At 38.7% G+C, this 22,663-nt stretch overlaps 1 protein-coding gene across 5 annotated transcripts in view; it reads right to left on the reverse strand.

Annotated features, from left to right (window-relative positions):
• Positions 1–10,268: 10,268 nt before the first annotated feature.
• The window catches only part of WASF1 (WASP family member 1), a 125,995-nt gene continuing 113,600 nt past the window's right edge, over positions 10,269–22,663 (reverse strand). For 4 of the 5 annotated variants that reach the window (XM_044000509.1, XM_044000511.1, XM_044000508.1 and 1 more), the window contains 4 exons: positions 20,638–20,810; positions 16,864–17,043; positions 15,128–15,759; positions 10,269–11,200 (listed from right to left, as the gene is read on the reverse strand). In XM_044000509.1, the coding sequence (XP_043856444.1) occupies positions 11,043–11,200; positions 15,128–15,759; positions 16,864–17,043; positions 20,638–20,810 (1,143 nt within the window). In that variant the 3' untranslated portion in view covers positions 10,269–11,042. The remainder of the gene's footprint in view (positions 11,201–15,127; positions 15,760–16,863; positions 17,044–20,637; positions 20,811–22,663) is intronic. The other variant, XM_044000513.1, reaches the window with a different exon arrangement.

Genomic DNA, 22,663 nt, shown 5'->3' on the forward strand with positions numbered 1-22,663 from the left:
GCATTTTTAAAATACTACCGGGCAGCTAGGTGGTGCAGTGGATAGAGCACCGGCCCTGGATTCAGGAGGACCCAAGTTCAAATCCTGCTTCAGACATTTGACACTTACTAGCTGTGTGACCCTGGACAAGTCACTTACCCCCAACTGCCTCACCAAAAAACAAAAACAAAAAAATACTACCTCATTTGGGTGAGGGGTATCTTAATGAGAAGGGGCAGCCTCGTAGAGTACTGGGCCTGGAGTCAAGAAGACATCATCTTTCTGAGTTAAAATCTGACTGCAGATATTTACTAACATATAAGAGAAAGAGCAAACTCCTGGGGCAGCTAGGTGGCACAGTGGATAGAGCATGGGCCCCGGAGTCAGGAGGACCTGAGTTCAAATCTGGCTTTAGACACTTGACACTTACTAGTTGTGTGACCCTGGGCAAGTCATTTAACCCCAATTGCCTCATCAATAAAAAAAAGAGTAAACTGGATCTTCATCAGTGCCTAGGGATGTCTGCAACACCCTTTGTCAAAAACAGTGGTATTAGTGGTATTGCCCCTCAGCTAGTCAGATGTCACAGTGGATAGGGCACTGGGCCTAATGTCAAGAAGACCTGAGTTGAAATCTCGCCTCAAGCTCTTACAAGTTGTGTGACCCTGGGCAACTCACTTAACCTCTGTTTGCCTAAGTTTCCTCACCTGTAAAATGGGGAATAATAATATCACCTACTTTTCAGGGTTGTTGTGAGGATCAAATGAGATAATATTTGTCAAAAGTGTTTAGTCACCCTTCCCTTCCTGTCTCCCTACTTAAAAATCTGTCTGGGAACAGGCTGGGAATGGGCAAGATGGTTTCTGGTGAACCCAGATGACCTCCTTGTAAGGTCATGACATTTTTGAAAATGTATCAGAAATCTTTGGGAAAAAGAAAACCCAACAAGCAGACAAGGAACAAATCTGTACAGTTAACAAAGATGATATTTAAGAACACTGCAGCTAAACAAATTTGATAAAGAAGAGGGGGGAGAAACTAAAAATACCCTGAGAGGAACATTCACGGATGACTTAAATACATGCTCAGTTGTACTAAAAAATCTTTTAGCAGGAAAGTCAGAGCAGCTGGCCCTATAATAATGAGAGAATAAAAGGAATTGATAGTCTTTAAAAGAAATGTAGCTGAAATGTTCATTAAAGGCTGGTATTCATTCTCTCCTCAAAGCCTGCTTGGCCGTCTCAGAAAGCAGCAAAGATTACAAACGCAGACAGATGCATCCTACAGAGCAGTCATGGGAAACACGAACAAATCTTTTCTTAGTATAGCAGTGAGGAAAGCAAGAGACTGCTACTTGGGCTTATAATGGGCCTCTAATTCTGCAGAGCTGTATACATACTGTAACGATTGGAATAACGCCACCTGCTGGATACTTACTGTAGAGGAGTTCTGCCCATGAAGGGAAGGTCTTTGAGGGCAAGACCAGGAGTCAGGAAGTGACGCGGGCTAGTGGGAGGAGGAAGGAAGAGACTGGCGCTCAGTCTCGCGCTTCTTTCCTCTGGACTCTGGCGGAGAAGGGAGCTAGAAATGCGCTCTCCCTTTAATAGATAGGAATCTAGGCCTTTCTCTCTCTCTTTACCAAATTCTTATTCTCCTTAATAAATGCTTAAAAGTCTAACTCTTGCTAAAGCTTATAATTTATTGGCGACCACTCATTAGATATTTTAGACAGTTTAGCTAGAATTTTAGCCCTTAACAATATGATGTCTATTAATTAGCTATAGCTATAATATGTCACATCTCAAGTTGATAGATTTATGAAGATGATTTCTACTAATTAATTATAGATGTGTATCACTGCTTAGGAGTTTGCTATTTGAGCTACCTTGCTATTTAATTAGTTATGGCAATGTAGTAGATAGCTAGGTGGTATGTTCTTGGACATGGAGTCAGGAAGACCTGGGTTCAAATTCTGCCCCTGCCACTTACTAGTTGTGTAACCCTGGCTACAACCTCTGTTTCCTCATTTTAAAAACAGAGATAGGGGCAGCTAGGTGGCGAAGAGGATAAAGCACTGGCCTTGGAGTCGAGAGTACCTCAGTTCAAATCCGGCCTCAGACACTTAACACTTACTAGCTGTGTGACCCTGGGCAAGTCACTTAACCCCAATTGCCTCACACACACACACACACAACCCCCCCCCCAAAAAAAAACCAGAGATAATAATAGCACCCACCATTCAGGGTTGATCTTAAGATAAGAGATAATGTTTGTAAAGAGCTTTGCAAACCTTAAAGTGCTATGTAAATGCTAGTTATTATTGTTGCTGGAGAAGGAAATGGCAAACCACTTTAGTATCTTTGTCAAGAAAACTCGGTGGATAGAGGTTCACAGGGTCATGAAAAGTTGGATGTGACTGAAACAACTGAACAACAATTATTATTATTATTGAATTATTTTAAGTTTTATGGCATATGGCTACTTGTTTGTCAGTTTTTTCAGTCATATCCAACTCTTCATGACCCCATTTGGGGTTTTCTTGGCAGAGATATTGAAGTGATTTGCCATTTCCTTCTCCTCCAGCTCATTTTTAGATGAGGAAATTGAGGTAAACAGGGTTAAGTGACTTGCCCAGGGTCACACATCTAGTAAATGTCTGAGGCCAGATATGAACTCAGGAAAAGATGAGTTTTTCTCACTCCAGGCCTAGCACACTATCCACTGCACCACCTAGCCTAGCTGTCCCATATAGCTTTTATCTCCAAATTTATGAATTTAAAATACTTTCTTGAGGTGATATAGCTATCATTCATGCTTAAAGACTGTCGAACACTTTTTCAAGGGCTATGAATAATTTTCCCATACATTTTCTTCAACAAGATGTATTTTGAAAATAACTGAAGGCAAAATGACTTCAGCAGAATGAAAAGAGAAGCAATTGCAGCAATGTGTACCTGGAAAATTCCAGGTGGCTTTTGAAAGTAATTCATGGAAATTCTCATTAAATGCAGATGCTTTAGATGGTTTTGTTCTTGGTCTCAAGAAAAACCTTTCAGAAATATTAAAACTCTTCTTTTTTTTTTTGTCCAGCAGAATTGTGTCTGCATCTTCCTTTCTTCTTAAAATATGTAGGGAAGACAATTCAAAATTCCAAAGGTAGAAAAGTAGATCATCAAGTGAACAAAAAACCAGTATGATTCATTTAATCATAGAAATGAGCATGAATAATTTACTAAAACAGACACAAGACATCCTATGAAGTGCTAATCACCTTATTGGAAATCCCAAAACCTGAGAGTAAGGAGGCAGAATGCATAGTGGGGACCCTTATTCAAATAAAGGTGAAAGGAAGAAAAAGTAAGTGATACGAATGAAGGGATCTATTAGGCTACTAGGCTAGCTGAAAAAACTCAAAGATGAATTCCTGATCTGAATCTCTAAGCGAGTTTGGAGGCGGGATATAGTTGTGAGAGTGTTCTTTCAGCCATCTGCTCTTAGAGATCTTTCTCTGATAAAAGAACAGCAGTTTTCTGAAGGCACAGAATATTCTATTCTATTCCATTCATATATGACAGTTTATTTATCCATTTTCCCAATCCATGGTTATCTACTTCATTATTGTTGTTGTTGCTTATGAGAGCCTTCTACAATTAATACTTGGTATCTATGTGAGCTTTTTTCCTGCTTTTTAATACTTGCATATGTACTTAATAGTTGGAGATTTGGGTCACAGAATAAGAACATTTGAGATGCTTTTCCTCCCCCCACAGTTCCAAGTTGCTTTCCAAAATGGTTGGATGAATTCGTAACTCCACCAATAGTGTTTTAGTGCATTTGCCTTGGGTCAGGCAGATAGGTAGTGTAAGGGATAGAATGCCATCTTCCTAAAACTCATCTTCCTGAGTTCAAATCTGGCCTCAGATTATTATTATTATTACTAGCTGTATGACTCTGGGCAAGTCACTTAACCTTGTTTGTTCTAGTTTTCTTATCTGTAAAATGAGCTGGAGGGGAAAGAAATGGCAAACCACTCCAGTATCTTTGCCAAGAAAACCCTAAATTGGGTCACAGAGTCAGATGTGACTGAAAAAAAAACTCAACAACAAAAGCTTCTGTCTTCCCCGCAATCCAACACCGACCTTTTTTAAAAAATCATTTTTGCCAGTTTTCCAGTTTGATGTGAGACCTCAGTTATTTCAATTTCTATTTCTCATCTTAGCAAAAACATTGTTTCCTTTGGTTGTTGTTTGTTCTGTTTAAAAAGTGTTCACATCCTTTGACTGTTGATTTAAAAATTGCCTTCATATTCCACCCCCCACACACACACACTTTATTTGCATCTTATCGTCTGTTTTTGCCAATTCTGGGAAATTTTGATTTCCTGAAAAATATGATCCAGATTCTTTTTTCCCTAAGTTCTCAGAAAGGTCAGAAACTCTTAGGTTACCTAGTTGAGATTTATTCTCTTAGTCTGTCACTTGGGTCAGTGTATTTTCCAAAAGCTTGAATAATTTAATAATTTTTTTGACCCTGTATTTCTTGCTGCCTTTTCTTGTATATAACTTTCTATTGTCTTCTTCATATTGATCATTATCTTTATTATTTCCACTTTGTTTTTTAACCATGTGTCTTCATCCTTGCTTAATTTCCTCAGGTAATTTTTGTTGTTGCTTTTTTCAAGCCCTTTTCTTTGGTCTTGTAATTTTTCCTAATATCGCTAATTCTGCTTCATTTCTTTGAATGTATTATTTATCTGCCTGAAATGTCTCTGAGATAACTAGCACAATTTCTTTGATCATATCCATTGCTATGAACCAATTTTTCTAGGGTATTGAAATTTTATATTGACATTCTTTTGCCAGTTCTAATTGCTTAAAAAAAAAAGCTATTTTCTCTTCTTTGGTGGGTTTTTTCTCCATTGTTAGTGGGGTGTGTTAGAAGCCTGGATTTCTTTGATCCAGTCATTTAGTCACCTAAAGTGGCTTTCCTATAAACTCATTATGGACACAGAAAAGAAAGTCAGGAAGGCTCATAAAACAAGGGCAATCAGAATCATATGTCAAAGTTAATTTATACATTTTTTGGAGGTGGGGCTAACAATTGGTAAACAATGGAAGCTCTGTGATAATTTTTCATCTCGCATGCTTGTTTTTCACATTTTCTCCTTATTCTGGCATATACAAACATGTATATGTGTGTATGTATGAGTGTGTGCATTTGAATAACTACTTCAATCAAAATTAAAATAACATTTTTCAAGTTGAGGATAAGAATAGAAAAAAGCTCATTGGACTTAGCAAATAGGAATTCATTATTGATCTCGAAGAGTTCTGTAGAGTGACATAATAATAATAGAGTGATGAATGAACATTTCCAAGATACCCAGTTTTCTGGGTAATTAATGATTAATTTATTAATTATGACTAGCAAATAATAAAATTAGGTCATTGTCTTTCTCTCAAAGGGTTCAGAGCTAGGAGATACCTTGGAGATAATTCAGTCCAATCCTTTTTATTTATTTATTTTTAAGAGGGATTAAGTGACTTTTCCTAAGTCACATAACTTGTAAGTGGCAGAGCCAGAATTCAGACCCAGGGATCTTCTTTCCAAACTCTTTGCTTTTTTCTCTGCATTATGCTGCTAACTGTCCCTTCTCTTTGCCTCTTGTTGTTCCCATTGACACAGAAGCAGACACCTGTTCTTGCTGCCACCACTCATTTGTCTTCAGCATTACCTGACACCCTCCTTCCCTGTTTCACAAGAGCATCTGCTGGGAGTCCTGGACTGTGCTGTATTTGACATTGGCATCAAGAATAACCCCTCCCACTGCCTAAGTCCTTTGTTAGAATTTGAATGTCTTCCCCTCTTTTAGCTTTTGATTGATTTTCCCATTGATACAATGTTAATAGTACTAGAGTTCAGGTAAATGGGGTTAAATAGGCTTTTGTAGTTTTCTGAAGATGCCTTAATATTCTGTATTATGTACACCTAATGATTTTTCATATTTAAATATTTCCCTTTTTTTCTCTTGTATTACATCCAATGTATAGTAATGATGCTTCATTCACATGTGGCCACCATGAACCCTTCTTTACTTCTTCAGCTGTGTTTGCTATATGGCTAACACCCACTTCCCCATCACAACCTATAAGGTTTGTTTTCTGAACAAAAAGTAGTATGAGCAGCAGCTTGATGTAATGGAATAGGGGCCAGTCTTGGTGTCAGAAAGTCCTGGGTTCAAGCCTGTCTCTGACAGAGAACCAACCTAAAAGGGGCGGTGTGGAATTGTGGGTAGAGTGGAGTGTCGGACTTGGTCAAGAAGACTTGGGTTTAAATCCTGTCTCATGCTTGTTAGCTGTGTCACCTAGAGCAAGTCTCAATCTCTTGGCCTGTTTTCCAATTTATAAAAAGAAGGGGTTGGGCTCAATACCCTTTAATGTCCTTTCCTGGGTGTACTATTGTAAGTGACCTTGAGCAAACTACTCAATCTGTCACTGCTCCAAGCAAATAAAACTTTAGGAAGAGGAATACTTGCTATCAGTAGTAGGAGAGGGAGCTTTCTCACCAGTTCTGCATTTCTTTGGTCCCAGAACCCTTTTATGCTCAAAAAAATTATTGAAGATTTCCCTTCCCCAAAGAACTTTGTGTAGATTTTAGCTGTCAACACTGACCATATTAGAAATTAAAACATCTTAGTGTTATTTTGAAAATTGCTTTGACCTTTCAGACCAGAGTCTCAGGGGTCTCTGGACCACACTGAGAACCACTGCTTTACACTAATAATACGACAGGTGCAAACAAAAAAGAGGGGGTGGACCAGGGAATGGGGGTAGATTGCTTTTTCCTGATGCCCCTGGGGAGGATTTTCTAGGGAGTTGTATGCCAACTTAGTAGCAGCATAGTTCACACCAAATTTTTGTTTATTAAAAGTATCATTATTTGGGATAAAAAAATCAGTGTTTCTGAAGGCCAGAGATCACAGTGAGTAAATGAATGGATGAAGAGAAAATAAAGGTAACATATATAGAGTCATTTTGTCAGGGAAGAAAATGACATTTATTGGGCACAATTCTGTTCACAGAAACCTAATGGTAGTTGTTGTTTTGTCATGTCCTACTCTGTCACCCCATTTGGGGTTTTCTTGGCAAAGATGCTGGAGTGGTTTGCCATTTCCTTCTCTAGTTCATTTTACAGAAGAGGAAACTGAGGCAAACAGGGTTAAATGACTCATCTTGGGTCTCGTAACCAGTAAGTGTCTAAGGCCAGCTTTGAACTCAGGAAAATGAGTCCTTCTGATTCTAGGCCTGGCACTTTATCCACTGTGCCATCTAGTTGTCCTAATGGTAAGTTCATAGCCTTTTTGTTCTTTGTAAATTGGCTGTTGAATGCTTTGAGAGTTCTTTTAAGTTAAAAGTGAATGTTGAGGCTGAAGGTCTGTCAGTTAAAATTGCATACAATATCTTCCTAATTTCAGTCTTCATAATATATCTGCAAGTCTGTCAAGTAATTAGGATAAATATTGTTGTTTTGCTTATTTACAGACTCACCTTTGTTCTTTTAGACTTTCCAAATGTTTCCTTTCTTATTCAACTCTGTTCCAGGACCATATTATTGTATTTCTAATTGCCTGCTAGGTATCTCCACTTGGTTATCCCATAAGTGTCTTAAACTTACCACAAGAATAGAACTCATTATCTTTTCCCATAAAATTGCCCATCCTCCCTAATTCCTTATTTTTGTTAAGTGCATCATTATCATTTCAGTCACCTAGGTACACAAACTTGGAATACAATCTCCCTTACTTCCATATCCAGTCAGTTGCTAATTTAACCTCCATTTCTATCTCTTTTTTGTATCTCCTTTACTTGCTCCATAGCAGGCCTATTTTGGCCTGCTTCATCACCTTTTGTTTCTACTATTGTGATAGCCTTCAAATAGGTCTCTTTATACTCATCTTTATTTTCCAATCTATCCTCCATATAGCTTTGCTGTTCACTAATTTTCAGTAGTCTACGACTCTTTGTGACCCCATTTGGGGTTTTCTTGGCAGAGGTACTTGGGAGTGGTTTGCCATTTTCTTCTCCAGCTCATTTTAGAGATGAGGAAACTGAGGCAAACAGGGTTAAGTGACTTGTCCAGGGTCACGCAGCTAGTAAGTGTCTGAGACAAAATTTGAACTTGGATTTGACTCCAGGCCCAGTACTCTATCCACTGTGCCACCTGGCTACTGAACTGAAATTCCTAAAGCATGAGAATGACCATATTACTCCCCTGTTCAAGAAGCTTCAATGGCTTCCTATTGCCTTTATGATTAAATACAAAATACTGTACTTGGCATTTCAAGTCCTTTACAATATGGCTCCAACCTATCTTTCTAAGCATAATTATTCCCCATCATGTAATCTACATTCTAGCCCAACTGGCCTCTATGCTGTTCTTGTACACATTTTTATCTCCTGCTTGGAATGCTCTCACCTTACCTCTGCCTCACTCTCTTCAAGGCTCAGCTCAAGTGCCACCCCTTACAAAAAGCCTTTCCTGATTCCTTCAGTCATTCAAGTGCCCTGCAATTATTTTGTATGTTTTTACTTTTGCTTATTTGGGCATATATTGTATATTGCTCAGTAGAACATAAGCTTCTTTTTTTTAATCATAAAAGTATTTTATTATTTTCTAGTTACATGTAGAGATAGTTTTCCACATTTGTTTTTATAAGATTTCTAGTTTCAAATTTTTTCCCTCCCCCTCCAAGACAGCAAGCAATCTGACATAGGTTATATATGTACAATCACATTAAACATATTTCTGCATTTTGTCATGCTTTGAAAGAAGGATCAGAGCAAAAGGGAAAAACCAAAAAAAGGAAAACAAAAAAAAATAGAAATAGTATGGTTCAATCTGCATCTAGATGCCACAGTTCGTTCTTTTTCTGGATTTGGAGAGCATTTTCCATCATGAGTCCTTTGGAAGTATCTTGGACCACTGTATTGCTGAGAAGAGTCGAGTCTATCACAGCTGATCAACACACAATGTTGTTGATACTGTGTACAATGTTCTCCTGGTTCTGCTCATCTCACTCAGCATCAGTTCATGCAAGTCCTTCCAGGTTTCTCTGAAATCCTCCTGCTCATCATTTCTTACAGCATAATAGTATTCCATTACATTCATATACCACAACTTGTTCAGCCATTCCCCAATTGATGGGCATCCCCTGAATGTCCAATTCCTTGCCACCACAAAAAGAGTAGCTATAAATATTTTTGTACATGTAGGTCCTTTCCCCTTTTTTATGATCTCTTTGGGAAAAAGTCCTAATAGTGGTATTGCTGGGTCAAAGCTTTATAGCTCTTTGGGCATAAGAACATAAGTTTCTTGGTGCCAAGGACTTGCTTCATTTTTGTCTTAGTACACCTGGCACATAGTAAATAACCTCTGGATTGAATTGACCAGTCCCATCTCTTTTGGTCAGCTGACTATAGTTGAGGCTAAAAAAACCCCAGTCTTTTCCTTTCAAGTACATGTGTATTGTTAAATTCACTAGGAGAATGACAAATTAAGACCTATTTTCTGGAAAACAACTAAGACAAATTTTGATAATATGCATTTCTATAAGGTTGGAAGGGACTTCAAAAGATCATTTAGTCCAGTCCCCTCCCATGCTAGCAAGGTTGTTTCTAATGCATCCAATCTATTCCAGGGTCAAATAATTCTAGGGCATTGTTTTATGTATCAAACCTAAATACCTCTTGCTGCATTTCCTCTTTTCTAGCCTAAACATCATCAGTTGGTTTTGGCCTATTTGTAATAATCTTTTAAAAACTCTTATCAAGTCAACTCTCAAACCTTCTGTTCTACATATTAAGGATTCTGACATGAATTATTGTTCTGTATTTGCCTTCTTTAATTATAAAGTGCCCCCCCCAAATAAGATTACTCAAGTCATGCTGACTGCTCTTATAAAAGCCCACTTGATGCTAAGTTATAAAGAAGTTTGTAGCTAAGCTGAATTGAGATGTGCCAAATTGGGGAACTAATTTTACATTTTGTTCTATAATCTCAGAAGGTTATGAAACATCTCTTTTGTGACTTTAGGAAAAAACAACATCTCGGCCACCCTATGTAATACTCCCAATGATTCTTTCTTAATTAAGGAGGACACTGTGTATTGTAAGATTCTAAAAACCGTAAATCTTATTTTTTTATTCAAATGAATCCACAATCTCATCAATTTGGGAGGCTTCAATAACACCATTTAGAGGATGACTATTAAAAGAAAAGCAACAAGTAAAAACATTTAAAATGAACCATTTATTAAATCAGACTATTATTCTTAACAGTTACATAAGTTACACAATATGTTTCAGTCAGAGTATTTCACATGGAAAAATCAAACTTTTGTAGGCAGGCAAATAGTACCACACACAATATGTAGTTTAAGGGATGGAGTGCCAGGGGAAGGGAGACTGCTAAACACTCAAATATAAGGCCATAATTATTTTAAAATGAAAAAAAAAAGAGAGATTTAAAAAAAGCTCAAGCATTCTTTTTTCTTGACGTGTACTCAGTACTACATACTATTGTCCTTTCTTAGTGTACGCACATAATCAAGGTAGTGATCTCTTGATAGGTTTAATGCATTTCTTGACATTATTTAAAATGGAATAAGGCTCATTAATACATACAGCTGCCCTTGGAATTTCAATCTCAGTTACCTTCATTAACTTAAAATTCACAAAGTGCACAATTGAGATGTAAAAACCAAAATAGAACAAAAACAGAATTTGCTACTCTAGCAACAGCTGCCCATGCTTAATACTTAGTGGTCTATATGAACAAAGTATGTTCTTTCCAGAAAAAAAAAGAAAGAAAGAAAAACTACCATAAAACATTTACCTTGAAAGATGTGCTAATTTTCCTGTAAACTGAAAAATAGGACCAAAAAAAAAAAAAAGGATTGAAGGGGAAAAAAATATAAAACACTATTAATGACCAACCATTTTCAAAGAACGAGCACCACAATGGACGTTTGCATTCAGTTTGGTTGTGTATTAATGGATGTTTCTTTACTCCAGCCAATCCACTTCATCAAACTCTGAATCATCTTCAGAATCGCTGTATTCCACAGCAATCCGGCGGGACAAGATGGTGGCCACATCGTTTTCAATGCGTTCATGTTTAGCCTCTTGTTCACGCTGTTCCTCTACTTTTCTTAGCTGAATACCTGGTGTGTAATAATTCAAAGTCATTGTGGGTTTTAAACCAAAGAGCCAAATATTAACTTTTCTTGAACACATTCGCTGAGCATGAAAAATACTAACGGAAAAACTAACAGCCAGATACTCAGAAAGAAGAATCCAAGGGCACAATTTTTAGAGATGTTAGCTATTTTGTAAACATGTCATGCTGGTATAGCATTTTGCCAAATGGTACCATTGGTGCTAAAGGAATTTAGACAAAATTCCTCAAAAAGCTCATGGATACAAAATGGGTGTAAGAAAAATATGATTCTACTTGTAATACATTTGTACTGCCTATATATAGGCTTGTGTTTGCAGGATGTTTATTTGAATTAAGCTGGGGGAGGGAAGAAATAACTATGTGCCAGGCATGGTGGTAAGCACTTTGTAAATGTTGTCTCATTTGATCCTCACAACAATCCTGGAAGGTAGGTGCTATTATTATCCTCATTTTACATTTGAGGAAACCGAGGCAAACAGAGATTAAGTGACTTGCCGAGGGTCACACAGGTCTTCCTGACTCCAGGCCCAGTGTTCTTTCTATCCACCATAACACCTACCTACCTCTATGCATATTAAGTTTATTTTTCATGGGCTTTATTTTCTCCCTAGTATTGCAATAGGGACTTAGAGAGGCACCTTAATTTTAGCGGAACATTAAGTTAATAATTAGTAACATAAAAAAATGGGATTGTGAATGCTAAAAACTATCTTTACATGTAATTGGAAAAAGAAAGATCTGGAAAAAAATAGGACTTACACAATATAGGATTTTTTTTTTAAAGACCATAAACATGCCACAACTGTGTTTTGTTAAAATGGGATTCAGCAACAAAATGATTGAGGAGTTGTTTTCTTGGACTATTATTAAAAAAAAAAAAGAACTCTAAAGGTCTATGGACATTTCAAACTATATTCTTTACATGGGAAGAGGAAACAGATGAAGACGACTTCAGGAATAAGCCTGGCAAAAGGCACGACCGAGCAGAGATGGAAAACTCCAATTATCTGGACATCTGCTGGAGGTCTCTTTCTGCTAAATAGCAGAACAGTCAAGCAATGTCCTAATCTGCCCTAAATAAAGATAATGTCAGCCTTCAAAAGTTGGAGGGTACAGCAAGGAAAAATTCTGTTCTGGTTGCTCCCTCTGAGGATCACCCCCTGTAGACCCCCAGCTATTCAGCTTGGGAAGTCCTGTCTGGTGATATGGGGCAAATGGGCTGGTGGCCCCAGTCCAGGCAGATTCCATCCTCTGCCCCAGCCAGGAGCAGGACTAAGAGGAATGTAGATTTACAAGTGTAAATGTTCTAAAGGATTTTCTGATAGAAAACGACACAATTCCAATAAAATCATGGTGGGGGTGGGGGTGGGGGGGAAATGAATGTTAAACAGTCATACCAGACTATTCTTATGTTGTTCTTTTTGGACAGGGTTAACGAACTGGTAGATTAGAGGTAATGAAGGAGCTCCAGTTTACCTAGCTTTTAGCAAAGCAGCTGATGAAAGCTCTCATGCTATTCTCATGGGGAAAAATTCAGAGACAGGAGAAAAGCCATAGTAAAAACAGCTGCATGCAAAACTAGCTACATGGCAGTACCTAAAAAGATTTATGTCAGCCTGTAAAGGAGAGCTGCTTTAGAATACTCCAAGGGTCTAGCTACCTGTGCTGCTTAACATTTTTATTTAATGCCTTGCATAAAAGCAGAGATGACATGTTTATCAAATCTTCAGATAATACAAAGCTGAGAGAGACAGCTAACATGCTGGAGGACAGAGTCAATTTTCAAAAAAAAAAATTTGACAGGCTAGAATGCTGGGTCACACAAATAAGTGGTACAGTGAATAGAGTGCTGGGACTGGAATTAAGAAGGTCTGAGTTCGAATCCCATCTCAGACACTTATGCCCCTAGGCAAGTCACTTAAGTTCTGTCTGCCTCGGTTTCCTCAACTGCAAAATAAGGATAATAAAAGCCCAACCTTGCAGGGTTTTTGTAAGGATCAACTGAGATAATATTTGTAAAGCACTTAGCACAATGTCTGGTAAATAAGAAGTTCTAGATAAATGCTAGTCATTATCATTAAGATAAAATTTTATAGGGATAAAGGTAAAGTCAAACTTGGGTTAATATGGCAGTCCAGAAAGCTAATATGGCATTAGGATGCACATCAAGAGAGGCAGAAAACCTCATGTGGAACCCTCAGTGGCACGTGCAGCATGGGGTGCCATATTTCAGGAAGGATGCTGATAATCTGGTGAGCATCCAACCAGGATGGTGAAGGGCCTTTAGAACATGCTATCTGAGGACTGGCAGAAGAATTGGAGATGTTTAGCCCAGAGAAAGGAGGCTCAGGAGCGAAATGAGATCTGTTCAAACAAATGAATGGTTGTCACGGGGAAGAGAGATTAGACATGTTTTGTTTGGCCTTGGAAGGATGAACTAGAAACAGTGGGAGGCGGCAAGAGAGGGGTAGATTTAGGTTTGATGTCAGAAAATACTCTCTTAACAATTAGTTATCTGTAAGTGGGATGGTCTGTCTGTATGGGTGCCGTAGTTCCCTGTTTCCCCCTACCCCCCATCTTGGAGATCTTCAGAATCTGGATGACCCACTTGTCTGAAATGTTGTAGACCAGATTATTTTTGTGGTTTGGGCTAGATGGCCCACAAAGTCACTCTGAAATCTTAAATGCTGTGATTCTCTGATACTCAACTAAGAGCTCTTTTGAAAACCAGGGAGTAGCTACCCCAATGCCTGGCACATGGTAGATACTTAATAAATACTTAATGATTTTTGTTTTGTTTTGGGTGGGCAATGAGGGTTAAGTGACTTGCCCAAGGTCACACAGCTAGCAAGTGTCAAGTGTCTGAGGCCGGATTTGAACTCAGGCCCTCCTGAATCCAAAGCCAGTGCTTTATCCACTGCACCATCTAGCTGCCCCCGTAAATGCTTGTTTAAACAGACTATAAGCCAGCATCTGTTAAAGAACACTTATCTGTCAATCAATAAAAATTTATTAAGCATCTACTATGTGCCAGGCACTGTGCTAAGTCCTAGGGATACAAAAAGAGGTGAAAGGTAGTCCCAACTCTTGAGAAACTCACCTCACAACCTAATGGGGGAGAGAACAAGTCTATAGAAATATGTACAAATAAGACATATACAGGAAAAATGGTAAATAATTTAAGCAGTGGAGCCAATAGAATTTTTTTTTAAGTGAGGCAATTGGGGTTAAGTGACTTGCCCAGGGTCACACAGCTAGTAAGTGTTAAGTGTCTGAGGCCGGGTTTGAACTCAGGTACTCCTGACTCCGGGCTGGTGCTCTATCCACTGCGCCACCTAGCTGCCCCTGGAGCCAATAGAATTAAGAGGGGTTGGGAAATGCTTCCTGTCCATTGAAGATGGTATTTTAGGTGAGACATGAAGAAAGCCAAGAGGCAGAGATGAAGAGAGAGAGCAATCCAGTTATGGGAGGCAACCAGAGAAAATGCCTGGAACTGAGCTGTATTGTTCAAAGAACCATAAGGAGGCCAGCATCATTGCATCAAAGAGTACATGTCAGGATAAAGTGTAAGAAGACTGCAGAAGTTGGGATTGGGGCTAGGTTATGAAGAACTATGAATGCCAAACAGAGGACTTTATGTTTGATCCTGGAAGTGACAGAGAGCCCTAGAGTTTACTGAGTGGGGGGGAAGGGGGAGGTGTCATGGTCAGACCTGCATTTTAGGAAACTCCCTCTGGCTACTCAAGGGAGGATGGATTGGAGAGGGGAAAGACTTGAGACAGGCAGAGCCACCAGCAGAAACAAAATTGTATTTTACAAATGTAAAGCAGACCACTATCTGAAAGTCTGACTAAGTGTCCAATAGCAACCCCACATCCCCTCCTTTTTAAAATTAGGAACAGTAAATTACCTTTCCGTATTGCTTCCAGAAGTACGCTCCTGGCATCGCTTATTACAGGCAGGGTTGATGGATGGCGCTTTGGCTCCGGAGCAGGAACAACTTGGGATGGAGGAGATGGAGGCATTAATGGAACATGAGGCCCAGGGGCAGTGGATGGGGGTGGGTGTACTCCAGAGAGAGGATGAGGAAGAGCTGCAACAGTGACGGGTGACGATGGCCGAATGCTGCCTGGAGGTGGCAGGGGAGGAGGTGGTGGAGGTGGAGGCAGCCCTTGCGCTTCCCCTGGTGGGAGTGGATGAACGGGTACAGTTTCGCACACTGGGGCAGCTCTAGTGACTGGAGGGGAGGGCTGCACCAGAGGTGGCGCTATCGGAGGAGGAGCTGGGTGAAGGACTCCAGGTGCGATCTGTAGAGGAGCTGGCGGGGGCGGCACTGCTGGAGCTGGAAGAGCAGCAGCTGGAGGTGGAGGTGGGGGAGGTCCTGGAGGGGGAGGGGTTGAAGTCATTGAAGCTCTTAATGAAGTAGTTGACAAGGCAGATGGAAGAGGAGGTGGAGGAGGTGGGGGTGCGGGGCTGACAAACACTGCTGTTCTGCCTGTGGCTGGAGACTGAGGCCGGCTTTCTACCAAGCCTGGAGCCGAGCTGAAACAACAATGATATGCCCCAATCAGTTAATAAAAACAGGAAATCTAAAACATATTTTCAAATGCATTAGTTAACCGGTATCATTTGCCATCAGTAATCATTTTACAGCTTTCTCTAAAAACTGTAAGATTTTTATGGGTAAGTAGCATGACAGGAAAAGGACAGAAAAGGATATCAGTGAGAATGTTAATAATGATAACGATGACAAGCATACATCATAGAAATATGATTATAATCCTTGATAATGATAATTTCACATTAGAACAGTTTCATTGAACTCTCATGCAGGGTCCTACTAGTAAATAAATTCTAATAACTAAAATAAATGATATATTTATATATTATATATACATTATACCTAACATATTTTATATTTTTAATATGTTTAACATATTTTCTATATTTTAATGTTTTATAAATTAAAGTAGGACTAAAATAAAAAATAACTAAAATGGATTAAGCCTGTACTGTGACAAAGTACATTCGCGCTATTGCTATATATGTAGAAATCCTTGTGGCAAAGATAGGACTGTATTCAATCATAAGTATTTGGTCCCAATATATGTATTCTCAATGAAATCAATGATACTTATTATATACAGAGTTTGGTTGTGACAGATTTACAAGAGCCATACATCTTCCCGAGAATAGAGCCTAGAATGAATAGAACATTCATAATTCCTCTAATTTCCCTTAGGGAGTTTATAATTTGTTAGATTCAGTAACTGACAGACTAATTTAAGCTTCAAAAACAAAACAAAACAAAACACTCAAGAAAGATTATGAACAGCATCTGATTTTCTGCCCCTCATCCCGACAGTCCTTTTTTCCAACACTTTACTGACATCTATCACTATATATCTCAACTGTTTTGTTTAACTTCCATTTCTTGTTCTTTTAAAACACAACCCTTTTATAAAATTCCACTTTCCCTTCCCTTAGACAGCATAATATTATTCATATGTACTCGGCAAAATTCTTCCTAAGAAATATAAGTTTCTTTCATCAGGGTAAAATTCTTCTATTGGAATACTTGACTGAAGAAAAAATGTAGCAGCTCTTCTTAAAAGGAATAGTTACCCGTGTACTTCATTCTGTTACCTGATACAAGTAGGAGCCGGTTTTCCATCTCCTGCTGCATGCATTGGAGGAGGTGGAGGTGGCTCATGTGGTCTCACTAAGACCCTTTCCTCAGCTCTGTTTAGAAGTTCACTCATCTGACTAAAGGGTAATGCAGAAAGTGAATAAGAAGCATCCATATGATCCACATATGCCTGAGGTCTAAAGAACAGAAAAGATTTGGTATGTTAGTGTCTCATTTTTGCAGCAACATTGGGAAATGAGTTATTCCACCTAAGTGACAACTTCCATTTTTTGTTGTTGTTGTTGTTGTTGTTGGGAATCTTTCCAAAATATAGGGTATCTCAAAAGTCTCTAATAGTTTAATACTGCGGGAAGACTTTTGAGAATCTCAGACCTTCAAGGCTTAGCTGGAGGTACTTTCCTACAAAGTGCTTATGAATAGTTTCAGGTTTCCTTAATCCTAAAAAATCTCTGAGGCCTTGATCCTTCTACCCCATTCTCTCCTCTCTCCTTCACTGTTACATAGCTTGAAAAAGTTGTCTGTATCTGCTGCCTTCACTGCTTTACAACTCACTCTTTCTTCAAACCCTTTAATTTGTTTTTTGCCACTAACACTGTACTGAAATTCCTCTCAAAGATTTCTAATGATCCCCAAATGAGCTTTTAAAAATCCTCTGAGATTTCTCTGAACCTTCTGACACCGTTGATCATTACCCCCTTCTGGATACTCTTTGATGCTTTTGACTAAGAGACATCCCCACTAACCTGATTCTCTTCTTACCTCTTTTATAATGTGCACTGTCTCCTTCTCTAGCTGCTCTTCTTCCCTACTTCTTAAGTTGTTTCCTGGGGTTCTGTTCTTGACCCTCTTTTTTTTCCTCACTCTATATTTTGCCCCCGGTAATCTTATTTGCTACAAAGATGACTTCCAAATCTGTATTTCCAAGTTTTATTATTCATCTGAGCTTTGGTCCCAAACCTCTGGCTGCCGATAGAACAATTTCATCTAAGAATCTCCAAACAGCTCAAATGTAACATGTCCCAATCCAGACTTGTCAATTTTCTCCCCAAATTCTCTTTACCTTCTGTCTCCATCATTTCTATTTACTCAGTATCCTATACTTGAAACCTGAGTGTATAGTCATATCACTTAAAAATTTCTCTTGGTCTCAGTTTCCTTATATGTAAAAGGGGAATAATAATCATCATCATCATAATCCTATAACAGAATCTCCCACAAGTGGCCTGTAGAATGCATCTGTGTTTCCAGTCTTTGATGCTTTCTAAGATGGACAAGAGGCCTTTGAGGAAAGAATGAATACCTGCCCTTAATGAATATTCCTATATCCTTCCACCTCTTTTGCAAGCCTATGCCCTTTTCTTTCACTCATCTTTGATTTCTCCTTATTCATTGCCTCCTTTCCCATGGCCTAAAAACATAACCAGGAGATAGGACCACAGGAAAAAGATACAGCACTGGAAGGGATTCCAGAGATTATCTATTCCAACCCCTTCATTTTAAAGATGAGGAAATGGACCCCTAGGGAGACAAAGTAATTTGCCCAGTCACAGAGGTAGTAGTGTCAAAGGTAGGATTTTCATCTAGTTTCTCTGACTCCAGAACCAGTGCTTTTTCCTCTGTACCATTGTACCTTCTTTTTCCATTCTTAAATAACTCTTACTTGACTCTGCTATTTCCTCAAGCTATCATTCATTATCTCTTCCTTTTGTAGCCAATTTTTTGGCAAATGGGGTTAAGTGACTTGCCTAGGATCACACAGTTAGTAAGTGTTAAGTGTCTGAGGCCAGTTTTGAACTCAGGACCTCCTGACTCCAGAGCCAGCGCTCTATCCACTGCACCACCTAGCTGCCCCTCCACTGAGCCATCCAGCTGCCCCGTAGCCAAATTTTTGGAAGGGGCCCATCTACATTTGTTGCCTGCACTTTTTCATATCCTACTTTTTTTTTCCCATTCCCTTGCAGTCTGTCTTCCTACTTCACTGCTTGATGGAAGTTGCTTTCTTCAAGGTTGCAAATATCACCTAAATGTTAAATCCAGTGACCTTTTTTCAGTTTTCATTTCATTAAACCAAGAATTCTTAACCTGGATCTGTGACCACTAAAAATGTATTTTGATAACTGTATAACAAATAACAACAAATATGTATTTTGTTTATTTAAAGCATTCTGAAAAGGGGTCCATAGGCTTTGTAAGACTGTTAAAGGGGGATACATGATACAAAGAGGTTAAGGACCTTTATAGTAAAAATTTCTAGAATAGTTGCACTGTCAGCCACCTCTTCCTCCTGCACACTTTCTTCACCCTTGGCTTACATGAGAGGACTCTCTACTGTTTCTTCTCTTGCCTCTTTGACCATATGTCCTCACTCTCTTTTGCTTAATCCTGTTATTGTACTGAGCCCTTTTCTCCTCTCTCTATACTTTCTGTCTCTCTCCCTTGGATTCAATTAACATCTCCATGCCAACACTATCAAATTTATATATTCAGCCTTGAATCAATTTACAAATAAGCATTTATTAAGTGCCTACTATGTACTTAGTAGGTACTCTGCTAATCACTCTGGACCCAACAACAAAGCACAGAAGCAAAAACAGTCTATGTCCTCAAGGAAATGATAGGGGAGACAACATGTTTATAAAGTAAGGAAACCTTAGAGGAGAAGGCACTGATAAGTCTTCCTAGAGAAGGTGGCAAATAAACTGAGTCTTGAAGGAAGCCACAGATTCTGAGAGGCAGGGATGAGGAGAGAAGACATCCTAGGCTGGGAAGGGAAGGAGTATACAAGCAAAGAAACAGGAGATGGAGCAATGTATGTGAGGAACAGCAAGGAGGACGATAGGGCAGTACAATGGAGGAGAGTAATTTGTAAAGAGAGTCTAAAGGAAACTGGGTTGTGAAAAGTTTAAATACCAGACAAAGGAGTCTACATGTAATGCTAAGGGGTTAAGTGATGCAGTGGAATTTGTTTGACATAGTCAGCCTTGCTCTTTAGGGACAGCATTTTGGCAGCTGTGTGGGTGATGGATCGAAAGGGTGAGATACTTGAGGCAGGGGCACCAAGTAGAAGGCCGGTGCAATAGTCAAGGTGGTAGGGATAAGGGTTTGAGCTAAGGTGGTGACTGTGTAAGTGGAGAGGAGGCAACATACATGAGAGATGTTGTAGAGGTTTAGAAATGACAAAATGTGGCAATTTCATGGATAGAATAGCTGAGTGAAAATGAGCAGTTGAGGATGATACCAAGGGTCTGAATTTGGTGACTAGATAGATGGTGGTACATTTAACAGGAATAAAGAATTTTGGAAAAGGGGTAAGTTCTGGGGGAAAAATATGTTACTTTGGGATGTATTGAGTTTGAGATGCCTATGGGACATCCATTTAGAAATGTCCAGTAGAAGGGCAGCTAGGTGTAGCAGTGAATAGAATACTAGCCCTGAAGTCAAGAAGGCCTGAGTTCAAATCTGGCCTTAGATACTTAATAGCTGTGTGACCCTGGGCAAGTGACTTAACCCCGATTGCCTCCAAAACAAAAAACCCAAGAAAAGCCACCTAGCTGCCCTTTGTTGGGTCTACCCTCCATTAAACTGTGAGTCCTTGAGAACAGGGACTGTCTTTTGCCTTTGTATCCAGAGTCCTTAGCAGTGTCAGGCACTCCAGTAGTTGCTTATTAAATGTTTATTGACTGACTGAACTTTATAGTTGCTACTTTTATAGTCATACTTTTGTAAGAAGACTTTTTAGTGTAAAAGAACACCTAGAAAAGAAAAGGAACCTTGGTTCAAACTGAGAGGCTGGGCCATTAGCAACTTCACTCGGCTTATGTAAGGGATTCACATCATCTTCTGCAAGCTCAGGGCCTTGGGCTAACTTCTGCCATTCTCTCCTCCGGTCATGAGGGGCCCTTGGCACTTTTTCTGGTTCAAGAGGCCGATCTAGATTCTTCTGCTGTTACAGATGTATAGAAACAAAGCCAAAAAGTAATTGAAACTTATGAGGTCATAATGAATCAAAATAAAATGTTCAAAATCACATAGAAAATTATAATATCCAGGGACTCTCCTAGACATTACAGCTAATTTTCTGAGCTAATTCTTGACAACTTGATTTATTACCCCGAAGATTCCTTGCATAGTTTAGCTAGAATCTGACTTTGTTTCCCTCATGAAAACACAATGTGCCTTTGTTTTTGATCCTGCTAAATGAAAACTATTTCCCCCATCGGGTCACCATAGTGCCTAGAATTTCTACTGTTAGTAGTGTCGCTTAATTACCTTTTTAATTATAGATATATGGTAACTACATTATATAATCTGTTAAGGAGGAGAGTAATTAGCTATCTAAACACAGAATTAGTTTATGTGATGAATCCATTGCTATCCAGTATCACGCAGCAGAACAAGGCCTTCAGAAAACAGAATACAGAACATGTAAGCTTTCAAAGCACAGTACTTTTCGGTCTCCAGATTCCTTTACACTCTTGAAAATTTTTGAGGCTTTTGTTTCTATGGATTATGTCTATCAACATTTACCATATTAGGAATTAAAACATCTTAGTAACAGGATTAAAACATTTTTGACCTTGCATCCCCTAAAGATCTTAGGTACCCCACAAAGCTCCCTGGACATACTTTGAGAACCTAATCTGGCTCCAGTGGAAAAAAATAGTTAGAGGGACATCCTGAAGGTACTGGGAGCCTAGAATGGCTTACAGGGTAGGGAGAGGGGCAACAAAACCAAAATTTTCTGACTTCATAATTTTGCCTCATGCTGGCTTTGATTCCTTCTACCTTCTATATTTTCTAAATCCCTGGAAAAAAAATTAAGGAGATTCCACATAGGCAGAAGCCTTAATTAATAATGGTTTTTATTCAACTTTCTTTTGTTTTTACATTAGTCATTTGCCTAATTCTACTTTTATCAGAAAAAAGTCAAATGTCAATAAAAAAGTTATATCAGAAATTTAGTAAAAAATGAAATAAACAAACAAAACCTCTGTTTCTATTCCATGCCTGCCTGGCCTACTTAAAGAGTTCAAGAACTGAGTTCTGGTATAGGCTATTCAGGTCAACCTCCCTTACCATTTATAGCTGTACAAAAACTGAGACACTGCAAGATTCTCAACCATCAAAGGAAGATTGAGTTATGCTCTTGCTTATTAAGGTACAACCACTTTTATGTTGAGAAAGATTCTCAGTATGGACTGAAACAAAAAGGGCTACTTTAGATAATCTAGAAAAGTAAGTAAATTAATGAGAATACATCATTACCCCCAAATCTTAATATACCCAGGCATTCCTGTTATTCTATGATTTACCAAAGTTTCTTTCTTCATTTTTGCTTTTTTCCTCCAGTCTTCTTAATCTGTACTTCATGGTCAAAAGTAGGGTCTAGAAGTACCATAGTGTCTTAGCAGAATTTAGAATTACATAGTGCAGGTGGCTGTTCTTAAAAACTAATACAGAAAATTTGTGATATTTGAGTTATATGCTAAATTTGTGTTATTGGTATGTGGTTACCATTTTAGCACAGGAGCCCTCATGTGAATCATTTGCCAATGTGTCTGTCACCTTACAGGAAAAAAAAAGTGTTTGAAAAGACTAATTTACTTTCTTTAACATCCCTTGTATGGTTGAAAAGATGATTATATTTAGTTACATTATTAACTGAAAATGTAAAAGGGAATAGTGTTTCATATAGGTAAAAAAGTTCCCACAGTAAGGTAAAAAGAGGTGATTTAAAAAAATCTGTTGGATAACCTATATCAGATTACTTGCTGTCTAGGGGAGGGGGAGGGAGGG

This window comes from Dromiciops gliroides, chromosome 4 (assembly GCF_019393635.1).
Source record: "Dromiciops gliroides isolate mDroGli1 chromosome 4, mDroGli1.pri, whole genome shotgun sequence".
NCBI classification, from domain to species: Eukaryota; Metazoa; Chordata; class Mammalia; order Microbiotheria; family Microbiotheriidae; genus Dromiciops; species Dromiciops gliroides.